General features: G+C 38.2%; 1 protein-coding gene across 4 annotated transcripts in view; it reads left to right on the top strand.

Moving 5' to 3' along the window:
- Positions 1–13772, top strand: part of PREX1 (phosphatidylinositol-3,4,5-trisphosphate dependent Rac exchange factor 1) — a 148781-nt gene that overhangs the window by 119271 nt on the left and 15738 nt on the right. For 3 of the 4 annotated variants that reach the window (XM_031590511.2, XM_090152152.1, XM_090152153.1), the window contains 10 exons: positions 3208–3356; positions 4241–4326; positions 4640–4776; positions 5200–5371; positions 7418–7605; positions 8393–8554; positions 8960–9170; positions 10198–10459; positions 11448–11654; positions 13605–13693. In XM_031590511.2, coding sequence (XP_031446371.2) covers positions 3208–3356; positions 4241–4326; positions 4640–4776; positions 5200–5371; positions 7418–7605; positions 8393–8554; positions 8960–9170; positions 10198–10459; positions 11448–11654; positions 13605–13693 — 1663 coding nt within the window. The remainder of the gene's footprint in view (positions 1–3207; positions 3357–4240; positions 4327–4639; positions 4777–5199; positions 5372–7417; positions 7606–8392; positions 8555–8959; positions 9171–10197; positions 10460–11447; positions 11655–13604; positions 13694–13772) is intronic. The other variant, XM_031590519.2, reaches the window with a different exon arrangement.

The raw sequence follows: 13772 nt of genomic DNA, 5'->3' as shown, positions 1-13772 counted from the left end.
TTAAATCACTTTGTGTGGCAGCACACACAGACAATATTTCCAAATAAAAGTCCAGGACAACCATTACAGGAGTTGAATGTCTATGTTCATTTGTTGATCCCATCTTTAGGCTACAGGTAGGCCTGGATGACTGACCGAATGCAAACAGCTGACTGAAGCATGCTGATTTTAGCAAGTAGGGAATGTCAAACGGGAAGCAGTTTTGAGCTGACGCCTGATACTGACCTTTTTTGTTTTGTTTTGTTTTGTTTAAGTTTAATTCTTAAATAATCTCAGTATTGCTTATTCTTATTTGTTTTGTGGTCACCAGAGAAACTGATTCCATCCTTAAAATCAACATAGGTTGGCCAAAAATGTTATTAATTTAAACCTCCACTGTAAACCATTGCCTGGTAGATAATCCTGCTGTCCTTGTTTTGGCAATCTGCCTGTGGAATATCCTCAAATCTGCTTGTGTTTTAAAACAACAGAAGCACAAAATTTTCTAAGGAATCTTTTTCTTTATCTTCCAAGACAAATTATTTGTGACCATAAGCCCATCTTTTCAACCTCAACATAAAATATTGCCCAAGAAAAGAACTAAATCTGCATGTCTCTGAATTGGAGGCTCATTCTGGAAAGACCTGAAGTCCAATAGTAATGTATTTAATTATGATCTTGGGCTTTTTAATGGCTTTGTAATACCAGAAGGATATCCAGCATGTAATTCCATGTGGTTCAGCAGCTGCAGGCCATTTACAGACCATATGCCTGCTGTCATACTCTTCAGGGACAAAAATTAAGACATACAGCTTTGCTTCACAGTGCCCACCACAGCGCATTACGTTCATTAGAACTGTCAGACTTTAGAGCAGAATACAATTCCAGATTCACCAACTAAAATGTGAACAAACCTATAGCTTGCATGGATTTATTAAAGATCAGTGCATTGCTTTTCAGCCTGGCATTTTGATCTCCTAGTACACCAGGGTCAAAATTGTCATGCACAGGTTCTGGTGGCACACAGCACTGAACTTCATGCACGTGCCACAGGTGGCTTTTTGGTTTTAGATATGGCACATCCCATGCCAATCCCCAAATCATGTGCCTTCAGAAATACATTCTATAACCAGTCAGCATTTCCTCAGATTGCACCTTACCTTCTTTTCTAACCTAGCTCACTTGTGCTCAGTTATAGCTGGACTTCTTCCCCAGCTTTTAATCTCGGAGCTGGTTTATGAATTATATTCTATCAGAAGGAAACAACAGTAATAAAGATTATCCTTTGGGGAGGTGTAGTTGCTGTCTTACTGTGAACAGTCAAGTGATGAGCAGATGTCTGGTGTTTGAACAGCATGTGTTCGAAGAGCAGCCGCTTGGCCAGTGGCCATGCAGATGAATTGCAAAGAGCAAGCTGCTGGTGTGTGGGAAAATATAGTGGCCTGGATCCAGGCAGCTGCATCGAGTTGTCATGAGGAGCATCCATTATCCATAAAGAGCAAGTGCTGTGACATTGCAGTTCTTTACTCTTAGACAGGTTGTCATTTTGTTATTAGCTTGCTTAGTTAAATCCTGATAGAGCAACAGATGTTTAGATTGAAGTTACTAGTTTGTAGGGATTCGTATGGAGCTGTGTACCTCAGACATTCAGAGATTTACTATGATTATGTGTGCAGGTAGGCTTCCCATATGCACAAGCAGTAAGTTGTTAATATAAAGAGGTCATCCACTGCTAGAATGATTGCAGATATGCAAAGATTTTAGTGAGCTGCACATACGCTAAGTGTTTGAGCTACTCTGAGAAAATCAGACTTAAGCCATAATGATTTAAGAAATGTATATTACAATTATTACTTCATAATAAACTCACCAGTGTAAGTGGTTGGATTTGATGATCCTAGGGACTTTTCCAAGCTAAATGATTCTATGATTCTAAATGCAAATAGCATAAACATATTCACTGAATAATAAACTAAACTTTTCAGAATTCTATTCCAAGCTAAAATGCCTATCTATTGCTATTTATACATATTATCAGTTTTATAGAGCATTATGTACAAAAAAAGGAAAAACATTGAATGTGGGTGCACAAGAGGACGTTATGAACTGTAGAAAGCTTAGCAAGTTAACCAAGGAGAGCACTTTGTAGTTTTTCCCATTAATAGCATTGGTTTTGAGCAAAAAAAAGAAAAAAGAAAAAGAAAAAAACCAGGAAAGTGTAGATAAACTGATCTCTGATATATTTAAGAAAAGCCAAGCCATGTGTAGGCATTGTCAAAGTTTTTCCAGTCGTACACTTCCAGATTTGTTTTTTTTCAGAGGTCAGAGTTACATATTTAAGAGATTTATGGAGTACTGTTTAACTTCCTTTCTCCCAGTCAAGACATTTGCCAGTGGATTCCAGGCAGAACAGGGAAAGAGCTTGTCACATTTAGAAACAAGCCCGACTGCTGGACTTAGAAGTAAAGGGAAATAATACTAACCCATAAAGGATTAACAGTTGAAGCCACAGAGTCGTATTTATTTATATATTTTTACTTCACTAAAAGGAAGTTTGATATTTTCTTGATATCCTAACACCCAATCTAAGTGCTACTATTCACATTTTAACTGATATAGATCACAGAAAGGTTTATGTTTAGGGTTGTTGTCCAGCAGGCAGAATAAGGGATCTGGATTCTACCACTGAATCTGTCTGACTAAAGTTAGATGAAAAAGTTAGGAATTAAAATGGAAACATTGTGTCCTTTTATTCTGATGAAGAGCAAGCACTTCACTTAAAGCATAGGTGGGGTTATACTGCCACTTAAAAACAGGTCACATTTACTTATGGTACTAGGTATAGATTGTTTCTGCATGCTAGGGACCAAAGACTTCTTGTTCTTGTTCCCCTGTGCTCAGCCTGTAGGTTGGAGGAAATCACACTTCTCTATGCAGCTAGCCTCAAGTCTCCTATTTAAAAACAAAAACCAAAAAAATAGTGGCAGAAATGTACAAAGTAAGATGTATCTGTGACGTGGTTTGTCCATGAAATCTCTTAGTTTTTTTTTGTAAATGCAGATGACTTAAGGATGTATGACGAAGGATTTGATGAACCAATACGATATATACAGTTTTTTGTAAACCTTGGAACTGCCAATAGCAGTCAAACCTCTCTAAACACACCTTGGAGTCTGACATTTCAGAGATACTATCAATGATCCAATGTGGTGTTGGTTTCATTTACAGATGGCTGGCCTGCAGGCAGGAAGAAAAATCTATTCCATCAATGAGGACTTAGTCTTCCTACGCCCGTTTACAGAAGTGGAAACCATTTTAAACCAGTCCTTCTGCTCACGGAGGCCACTTAGGCTTCTGGTAGCCATCAAATCAAAAGAGTAAGTTCCAAGCGGGGGGGGTTATTTTTCAATTATTAAATAGTTTTTCTACAGTTTGTAGTGAGAATGGTGTAAACTCTTTCCAATAAGAAGCTGTTCAACAGGAAAACAGGGAAATGACTGAAATGATTATGGTACAAAAGTTTGTTTTTAGTGATGAATCCCATGCTTTTAAAAATTAGTTAAGATATATGTTCTGTATATAGCAGTTAACTTTTGGCCTATTTGTGCAAAAAAACCCTGACCCATAGGACTGTCATTTGTCACAGATATAGAACATCTCAGACTCTACCTAATACATGTTTAAGCAAAAGTAATTTCCATTCTGTTGAACTGCCTTACTTTTGGATAACTAACTCTATCAGCCCATACATTTTGGCCAATTATGGTATTTTATTATGAGGCATGATTCTGTTAATATCTCTGACATCAATAAATTTTGTAACCCCCGAATTTCCCATGAAATTGAACCTTCCCAGTTATCATTTGATGCTGGATTCTAGTCTATTTATTTTTGTTGCAAAGATCCTCAGCTGCTGTAAGTCAGTACAGCTGTACTGAGGTTTCCCTGGAAATGGAAATAAATATGGATATGAATACCACAGAAGTTTCTGTCCTGCATTACTTGCTTAAAAATTAATAAATTTGGAAGTGTCAAATTTTAATTAACAAAGAGAATCTCCCATCTGCCTTAGAGAATGTAGATGTAGTCAATGATTTCTTCAAGTCCCTTTATATTTTTTATTTATTTGTAAACTGTTTGGGTGCTTTCCTCCATCCAAAGCTCAGTTGTGAATGCCAAAGAAAGATGTTTTTAAAATTGCCTAGAGCTCTAACAGCTTAACTTAAAATGTTGTTTTCTCCTCCTCTTGATCTACCTGCAGGATCATTAAAATCCCAGATTGTCCTGAAGCACTTTGCTTTCAGATACGGGGAGCAGCACCACCATATGTTCATGCAGTAGGAAGAGGTAAGTAGGAAGATTGTGGTATAATTAAGCTGGAGTACATATATACATTTAGATAAGAGTATGTATGTACAGACTAAGCACGGTGCATGTTTCTTTTTCTTTCAGCACTACAGAAATTCTGAAGGATAGATACATAATATTTGTCTCATACAACTAAATTCTCTTCAAATAAGGACTTAGCAAAAGCCTGACAGCATTCAGCTGGTTTTTCTTCTTGCTCTTCTTTACCAGAAACCCTTTCCAACCTTTTCAATTTTCTCTTCCATAGTCAGTGGGCTTTTCTGCCTAACTTCCATGCTATTGCTTTTATCAGGTTCTGAGGCTGCAGCTGTAGGGCTTCATCCAGGACAATGCATTTTGAAAGTCAATGGAAGTAATGCATCACATGGAAATTATATGGATGTTCTGGAGCACTTTACAGCATACAGGATCAAACAACAGGAAGTGCTGGTATGAATACAAAACCTCAAAGTACATTAATTCCTCCCTTTCTTCTGTGTTTTTATACTCTCTAAATGTTCATAAGAGCAACTTACACAAGCGTCTTCCAACTTGCTCCCATGCCTAAGTCCTAGTGTAACCAAGGGAGCTGATTACAGTAAATCCCAGTTGTCTATAGTTACAAAAGCCTGTACCAATAGCATGTGTGTCAGTTCATGCACTACTAAACATTATTAGCTGCTTACTGAGACTAGAAGTGCACCCAGATACTGATCCCAATTTTCTAGTCTCTGAAATTCAGAGGAATACTGGGATAATGTTAATATTTCAGCCAGTGTAGAAGATAAAAATAAACTGGCAGCTAGATTCATCTTTGTAGTCCAGCCCTATGGACACTGGGCATTTTTTACTGGGGTCATAATTTCTTGCAAGGGATTGTACCAGTGGGTGTACAGAACACATGAAGATGCTGAGGAGGACAGAGTTCAGCAAGCAGCATCCAGTGCATATCTGAATGGCAGTCATCCAGGGTCCAACAAAGAAGACTCTTCGCTGACAGGAGATGAAGATTTGGATCCACTTCAAAATATCCACCAGGAATCAGGTAAAGATTTAATAGGGAAAGGAAACCTAGGGAAGATTTAGGGGCTTAGAAAAGGAAAACTGCGGTAGAAATATAAAGTGTAATGATTATTCCAGAATATCTCTTGTACTAGTAAAGCTTTGTAATAAAATGAGTCTGTCAGAGGAAGTGCTCTTATGCTGCAGTTTATTTAGTAGAATAAAGAAAGAGATGCACATAGAAATCATACCCCTGCAACTCTCTGGAGTCGTCTGCTCTTTCCTGAACAGAAAATATGATTTTAGGATCACTAAATGAATTCTTAGATGTTTGTTTCCTGCTAGCCTTAGAGAATCTTCATAATACGCAGCAATGTCATTTATTATGTAAGTAGAGAAAAAAATCTGTTGCTTGTCTGCTTTTTATTTGCTGTTATAGCTCAAGTCCTACAGTAAATGACATAGGGTATTTGCATGCTTGAGTAGGTAATGATTTCAGTTGTTTTGTTGACTGCTTTTGTATCAAGCCATATACCAGAATCACACAGTGTCACACAGCCACGTCAGCACACTCCCCACCAGAAAACCATTCTCATGGCTGAAGGCCCTCTCTTGTGCCAAGCTACTCAACAAAAGGCATGAAGGAGACTCCTATCATAGCATTAACTGTCCTTTGAAAATCTAAGTAGGAGACAAAAAACAGTTTAAAATAATGATACAGGAGATTCCTCATATGAGGTGTCTGGACTCTATTTTACATGTTAGCTCTGTAGTTTCTACTATAGGCTATTAAAAAAAAAAAAGTATATATTCTTATTAGAACTTGTAAAAAAAAAATGCAAGCAAAGCTGTGTGCACAAGTCTAGGCACAATTTAAAAGCAGATATAGATAACCTATGTTATTTGCCTGAATCAGATGTGTTTACACACTGGTAGAAGTAGGATACTAACAAGATTCAGGCTTCAGGTACTGCCTTTGTTTTTGGTATTTTAATATTTTTCAGTTTTTTGGATGCCATAAAAGTAATCAGATCCCACCCCTTGTCTTCACAAAAGCCAGGTTTTGAAACTGAATAGCTCAGCACATTTAGAACCATTTGGTAGCCCCTGCAAACGAGGAATTTATGGGCAGTAGCAGCTTGAGGGGGAAGGTCTGCAAGTAGCTCTATTTAACTCCATTTACACAATTTTGATCTGGAACAAGTTTTCAGAGCGCGTTACCACTGTGTCAGCAAGCGGTGGGAGGGGACCTATTTCTTCCAGCTTGGAAAAGTAGATGGTAGGAGAGAATACTGAAGCCAGATCCACTCCAAAGATCTGAGCCTGGATTCTCTGAATGCCAGTAGCAACTTCTCCAAGAACATCTCTGTGAATCCCAGGTAAGGACTGCTGAGGCTGGTAGTCTAATGGCCAAACAGTGCAGTTTGGCATTGGAACAGCAGGATGGGTGCCCTTGTAAAGGCAAGGGAGCAGTCCTCTGGCAAATCTCAATCTAGATAAAATTCAAATTTCTTCTCTGATGACAATGCTATTGCCCTTATTTAAAAATGTTATCTCCTCACCCCATCTCTGCCCTTCCATCTCAGTCTTATAGCTGTACAAAAGATACATTTGGAACACTTAATAGAATCATAGAATGGCCTTGGTTGAAAAGGACCTCAAAGATCATCTAGTTTTCTAGAACTTCAACAGAAAAGTGGCATTCTTCCAGAGGGCTGTTAGAAACAATGAGGCTCTAAGATTAACATACTTCACTTCCCTTTGAAAGCTTCTGTGAGGGACTATGTATGTGAATGTGGAACAGAACTAAAATGGTGTCCAGTGCATGGGTGTGCATATGCACACTTGAAAGAACATCAGAATCTGAACTGGAGCATGTGGATTGTCTAAAAGTCTCTTGTAGTGGCCAACAGCCAATGTTTTCTTCACAATACTCTCCTCCCAGCCTCTAGCAGTCTGTGGCTCATAGACTCCTTGAGCCAGAAGTTGTATCTTTGTACCCTTGCATTTAATACCTCTCAACAGACTGTCTGCATGCCTGTATTCATGTGTGCTGCTGAACATCTCTAATGACTTATTTTGTTTCCAGCCCAGATACAACAGACCATCAGCTCTCCACTGATAAGTGGTGAAGAAACACCTCTCATTAGCCTGACTGTGGATAACACTCACCTGGAGCATGGGGTGGTATATGAATATGTCAGCAGTGCAGGAATCAAATCCTTTGTCCTAGAGAAAATTGTGGAACCAAAAGGTTGCTTCTGTCTCACAGCAAAGGTACCTGACTAACATACATGGCCAGCTTCATTCCTGAACACAACTGGCAAGAGAATAATATGGGCATTTCTCTGTCAATTGTCTTGTTACTTCAGATGAGGTAGCATGCAGTTGTGTCTCAACTCTGCTTGAAGTTTTACTCATTAGGATGGACTAACTCAAACTAGCTCTCGTTTGTTGTGGGCAAGTGAGCAAAATCTTCCTAGATTTCAGCTGTTGAGGGAGAGATAGAAGAGTCTCTTTGGAATTGAGACACTTCGGAATTCTTGCTAGTTTCTGACTGGTAATGTACTTTTTGATGAAACTGAAGATTAATTTCTTCAGGGAAGAATTTGCTTTATTCTAGAAAAAAAATCAAGTTTTTTTTTTCCCCTCATCTGATGGACTAGATGGATCACTGAAGGAAGGAGATAGAAACATGGGTACTGGAGGACAACAGTGTAGTGTATTTTGATCCATCTATACACAATGATGAGATAATAGGAAATGTTTCTGTCACATCCCAGTGACGTTATTGTTAAGCTCAATGAAAGTCAAAGTGTGCCAGAGCCAGAATACCTTGGCAGTGCACAGTGAATATCTTGAACAATTTGTTGTTCTGAAAGTTTCTGAGAAATGTTTTGTCTGAGGAGTGGACATGCTAATGGCTCTCAGGTGGTTATAACAGCAACTTGTTCTGAAGGCAACTTTACTCAAGCATGACATTATACAGGATTTACCATTTATTTGGTGGAATTTGGACTCACCGTCAAGTCTTACATAATTAAAATTCTGTCTTTTTGTTTAGATTTTAGAGGCCTTTGCTGCAGAAGACAACCACTTTGTAAGGAATTGCAAAAGGCTTATATCCCTAAGCAGTGCTGTGGCCACCATGCCCCAGTATGAGTTCCGGCAGATCTGTGACACTAAGCTGGAAAGCATTAGCAGGCGGCTTGCAAACTACCAAGAGGTACAACTCTACTAGTTATTGAAGTCTCAAGACAGTTCTGCATAGTGATAACTGGGTTTTGATTTTCTTTATTAGTGGATCCAAACTGCTTTACAGTAGCATGACAACAGCCGTGTGTGTTATTCGAATACAAGTTCCAAGGAAAAAGGACCTAACCTGTAAATTGCTCCTTTCAGCTTGTCGGAGCTGTGTGTTGGAAAATATTATTGCAGGCTCATCTCCACCACATCACTGTATAAATGTGGCCACAACAGAATGATCAATGTTTGATTTGTAGAATTAAGATGAGCATATGATCATATGATTCTGTATAAGAAGCAGGAAGAGAAGAGGATTATCTACATTGCCTCTTTTTTTTTTTTTTTTTGCAAATGAAGTAGCATATCCTTGCTTTATTTCTCCCAGTTTGCAGATGGATTAAAGACAAAGGTGAGCCCAGCCTTCAAACAAGCCATCATGGAACCACATTCCCTCAACAGCATGGATTTCTGCCCCACCAACTGCCATATTAACCTCATGGAGGTGTCATACCCCAAAAACACTACCTCAGCAGGGAGGTCGTTCAGCATTCGCATTGGACGAAAACCTTCTATTATTGGTCTTGATCCAGAACAAGGTGATATTTAACTTTCAAGTCATACTGATTTTTATTTGCGTAGAAAGTTGCGTCTTTACACTGCTCAGTGAAGTCAAAATTAATTCCAAAGAAACAAAGTCTTGCCATTATCCTTGTTTTCTCTTCAGTATTTTATAGTAAAACGATACCTGCTTGTGTTGCAATAGCAGTGCTAGAAAAGGTTCTATGCTGTGAAGAGAGGCTACATTCAGGCTGAAAACTTATTCAATCAGACTGCAATACTATTTTCTTTCCTAATTAGTAAATAAATTCCGTATCTTGGAGCTGGAAGTCTCTACTCTGTCTCAAGGGGTTGTACTTCTTGAAAAGTAGCTGCTACATAGCATTTATCCTGCAACTTGAATATCCGAGTTCCAACATTTCCTCATCATAGTATCTCATAATATGCATCTGATTCATTGTCTAACAAAGTCAGAGTTCAGGAATGTTTGGAAAAGATACAGTGAATTGTAGTCTAACCAATTCACTGAAGAATATATCGCTTTTATTCAAAATGAATCAATAAAGAAGCCCCACTTACTTGAAGATATTAAAATTCCATGGTATTTTAAATATAACAGTATCAAAATTGTCAGCATTTTAGAAAGAAAATGTATTTTATCATCTGTAATTACATCATCCTATGTATGTTTTGATGTATATATGTATGTGTGTGTGTTATGTAAATGTTTTTAAATCTTGAAGAACAATAACACAGACCAACTGCCAAGAGGTTGAATTCATTAACTCAAATGGGTAAAATGGATAGTATATGAGTGGATACTTGCTGTCATTACTCCCATAATTTAACCTGTCTCTGGACTGTACTAAATTCAAAACACCTAGTTGGTGTGACAGGGAAAATGAAAAATAATAACAAAAGATTTTGTAATGGCATATAATTATATAAAATAATCATGTGACATTTTTCTTTTCTTTTTAAATTCTACCTATCCTAAACTAGCATTATTGGGTTGGATTGTGGAGGTTCATGAGAGCCACACTAACTAGACTCTTTAATGTTTAGCAGGTACCGTAAATCCAGTCTCATATACTCAACATTGCATCACCACTATGGCTGCACCATCCTGGAGATGTCTGACCCCAGAAGATGGAGATCTCGATGGTGGTTTTGGCCAGCAGAATGGAGGAACAAGTCAGGAAGAAAGGGGACTCAGTTTTCTGCTCAAACAGGAAGATCGAGAGATACAGGACTCATACTTGCACCTTTTTAACAAACTTGACATTGCAGTGAAGGAAATGAAGCAATACGTCGTTCAGATAAATAAGTAAGTAAAGAATCCAGTATGCACTGCAAAGAACAAATCTTAAAAGGGAGACGTTAACCCCAGAAATCTCATCATCAGCCCCTACTGTTATACTCTTATTACACTTGCATTGCAGCTCATTGACTGTTATGAAGTGCCAAACCTATCCCATGCAGATCCACCCACATGTTTACTATTGCCCTTTGCACCTTAAAGTCTACTTGAATTCAACAGCCACTGTTTTGCTTAATGTATACTATATTAACAGGTAAGAGTGTTTTGTGTGCCCATGGTTTTGGAACTCTCTATAGACAGCCTCACCTTGAGGTTTTGTCTGACATAAGCAGACCAAATAAAACTTGTGATTTCCAGCAGCTTTCTATTTTAAACTTATGTTTTCCTTTTCCTTTTTTTCTTTTCATCATCATAGGTCTCCTAGAAATGGTACTTAAGGATTTGAATAGTTGGTCTGTGTATTGGACATAACTAGAAGGATTTGCTAGCAGGTGCTGCAGGGGTGATTGCTGTGACACGAGGCCACAGCTGCTTCCATTAACAAAAGAAGAGAGCCCATCATGCACCAAAAACTTAAACTGATCAGAAAGCATGTAGTGCCTTGGCTCAAACATATTTAAGAAAGAACAAGAGCTGCTGGGGAGAGAACCTGTGAGCACAAGCACTTCCCCAGGGGAGAAACCCAGTGCCTGGAATGGAGAAAGTGCAGGCTGTTGAATTAAAAACAGAGCCCCGTCAGGCTGCATTGTTACAGCAATTAAATTGTCCCTTGTGGAGATAAGGTTCCTGCAGAAACAGGAGTTTTTGTGAATTGAGATAAAAAGATTGCAGTGAACCTCTTTTAGAGCTCACTATTTTACATACCTATAGTTCATGTACAAATACTGGCAAGGTTGTCCTTGATTTCACATAGCTGAATTCTGGTCATAGCCATTATAGCTCATTTGTGAAACTATCCACCAGTCCCTGACAGCCACATGTTTTACCTCTGCAGACTTCTGTCCACCATAACAGAACCTACAGAAGGTGGTGCCTGTGAGCCACCATCCACTGAGGAGTCGTCTCCACCTTCTCTGGGAACAGAAGAGAGTGATCCTGACAGAGCTGAGCATGGTGGCATCAAGAAGGTCTGTTTCAAAGTGTCTGAGGAGGACCAGGAAGACTCTGGACATGACACAATGAGTTTCAGAGACTCCTACAGGTTAGTCCGAAAAAATGTTTTATGCCAAAATATCAACTACCATGCCAAACAATGTCAAAATGCCAGCACTTCTAGAATATTAACAAAAACATAACAAAATGAAGTAAACAAATCTAGCTTGACTTTCCCCTTCTATATCATATAGCTGTAAACTTCAGAAGCTTCAGAGTTTTCAGCCTGATAATAACTGCTATTATGAGGTTTTTTCCATTCAATTCTGCAAACAATTTTCCCAGAAATCTAAGACACTGAGAAACAGAAATGGACTTTTTTTTTTTTTTAATTCTTAATGGGCCTCTGAAACCGCAAGTGCAAATGTTTATTCAGGTGTCTTGAAATCTTGTTTTGGGACACAAGTGACTACTGCTTCTCCTGGAATATTTGCTACTGAAGGAAATTTCACACACTCCAACTCTTGTCTTTCTCAGAAGGTAACATGTGAAAAAATTTACTTCACCAAAAATCGGACAAGTTGCAATCGTGTCTGACCACTGCAATTTTACAACCTTAATAGGTCATTTCTGCATTAATTGGAAGGCCATAGGACTTCCAAGAAGTAAAGAATACCTTACAGTGAAGTTTGCAGGATTTAGAATAACCTGAAATGATACATCTTAGCTACTTCCATGCTACTACAGGCATGATTCTTTACTAGGTGCTGGTTTTCTGTAATACCATGTGGCATTCTTACAGGTCTGCAGAAATGACAGAATCAGAATAGTTTACATTGCAGCGAACATCTGGAGCCCTCATGGTCCAATCTCTCCATCAGAAAAGGGCAAAAAAGATAGTTTGCACAGGGTCTGGCCCAGTTGAATACAAGACAGCAAATATCCAGTAAAGGATCAGTAAAGGATCAGAACTAGCATTTAGAATATTGAGATCTGCAGTATCTATTTGTGGTGCTAGATTTAAGTCTGCACATGTGCTCAAGAGCTGCTTTATTTAAATGTGAAGTATTTCTCTCGTTGATAGGAATCCTGTGAACAGCTTAGTTTAAATGATTTCTATAATTGCAGATAATCTATCCTGTGTAACAAAGTGACATTAAGAACAGTGCCTGTGGATCTGTCACTTGTTCCAAAGTTTTACACATAAATGTAAATTGAGAAAGATTATTCTGTTCTGTCTTTATTAGACAATTGTGCATATATTACAGATAACAGTTATCCAATAGAGAACAAAGTGTGTTTTTATAATTTTGATCTGAAAAACTACTGAGGAACTACAAAAATAAACAAATTGCGAATAAGAAAATATTTTGTTTGCATTGGTAGTGCTTCATAAGGATCATAAGACACATTTCATAAGGGCTTATATTGTGATATAGATCCTATATATATATATATATTTTTTTTTTTAGAAACAAAAAGGTATTTTTGGCAATAGGTTTAAGAAAGGACAGGCAAGAATCCATATTACTCTTTTGTCTCACCTTAGTCTAAAATAAGGTAGAGGAAAAGACAACGTGGAGAATTTTGTGGGTTTTATTTTTGGCTTGTGCCATTAAAAACACTGTGTCATTTAACTGGAGGGGGGCAGACTGATACCCATTGATTTTCTGATCACCTTTAATAAGTTATAGTTAGTATAAACTGAACTGAAATGATTCTTGCTGAAATATTTCATGTATGCATCAGCCAGCAGTGGTGTGAAAGCAACTGCAGTGACTCTTCTGCTTACTGAGGCAGTTCGCAGGTCTGCCATGCTTGATGTTCCAGTGGTACAGATTCCTTAAATTTCCTCTCCCATCTTGAGTAGCTTCCATTTATGCTGTTACGGTGATTTCCTGAGAGCTGGCAATGAACGTTGCATGTAATTACGTTTTCTTTTGCATATGCATAAGAGAATTTGACTTGGGGATTAGTGCAAATGATAGTTTATCATAGGCCAGGACCTCCTTTGCTTCAGACTGGGATATTCAGTCACCTACTTTGCTTTTCTTTCTAGTGAATGTAACAGCAACCGGGATTCAGTGTTGTCTTACACCAGTGTACGGAGTAATAGCTCTTACCTGGGCAGTGATGAGATGGGATCAGGTGAGTACATGCCTAACTAACTTGCACATTTTCTCATAGCAGACCTTTTAGTAGGGGTGTTAAGTCTTTGCTGATTATA

The sequence above is a fragment of the Phasianus colchicus genome, chromosome 17 (assembly GCF_987193195.1).
Source record: "Phasianus colchicus chromosome 17, bPhaCol1.hap1.1, whole genome shotgun sequence".
In the NCBI taxonomy this organism is placed as follows: domain Eukaryota; kingdom Metazoa; phylum Chordata; class Aves; order Galliformes; family Phasianidae; genus Phasianus; species Phasianus colchicus.
The sequence above is the reverse complement of the archived record's forward strand: the minus strand, read 5'-3'. Positions and strand labels throughout refer to the sequence as shown.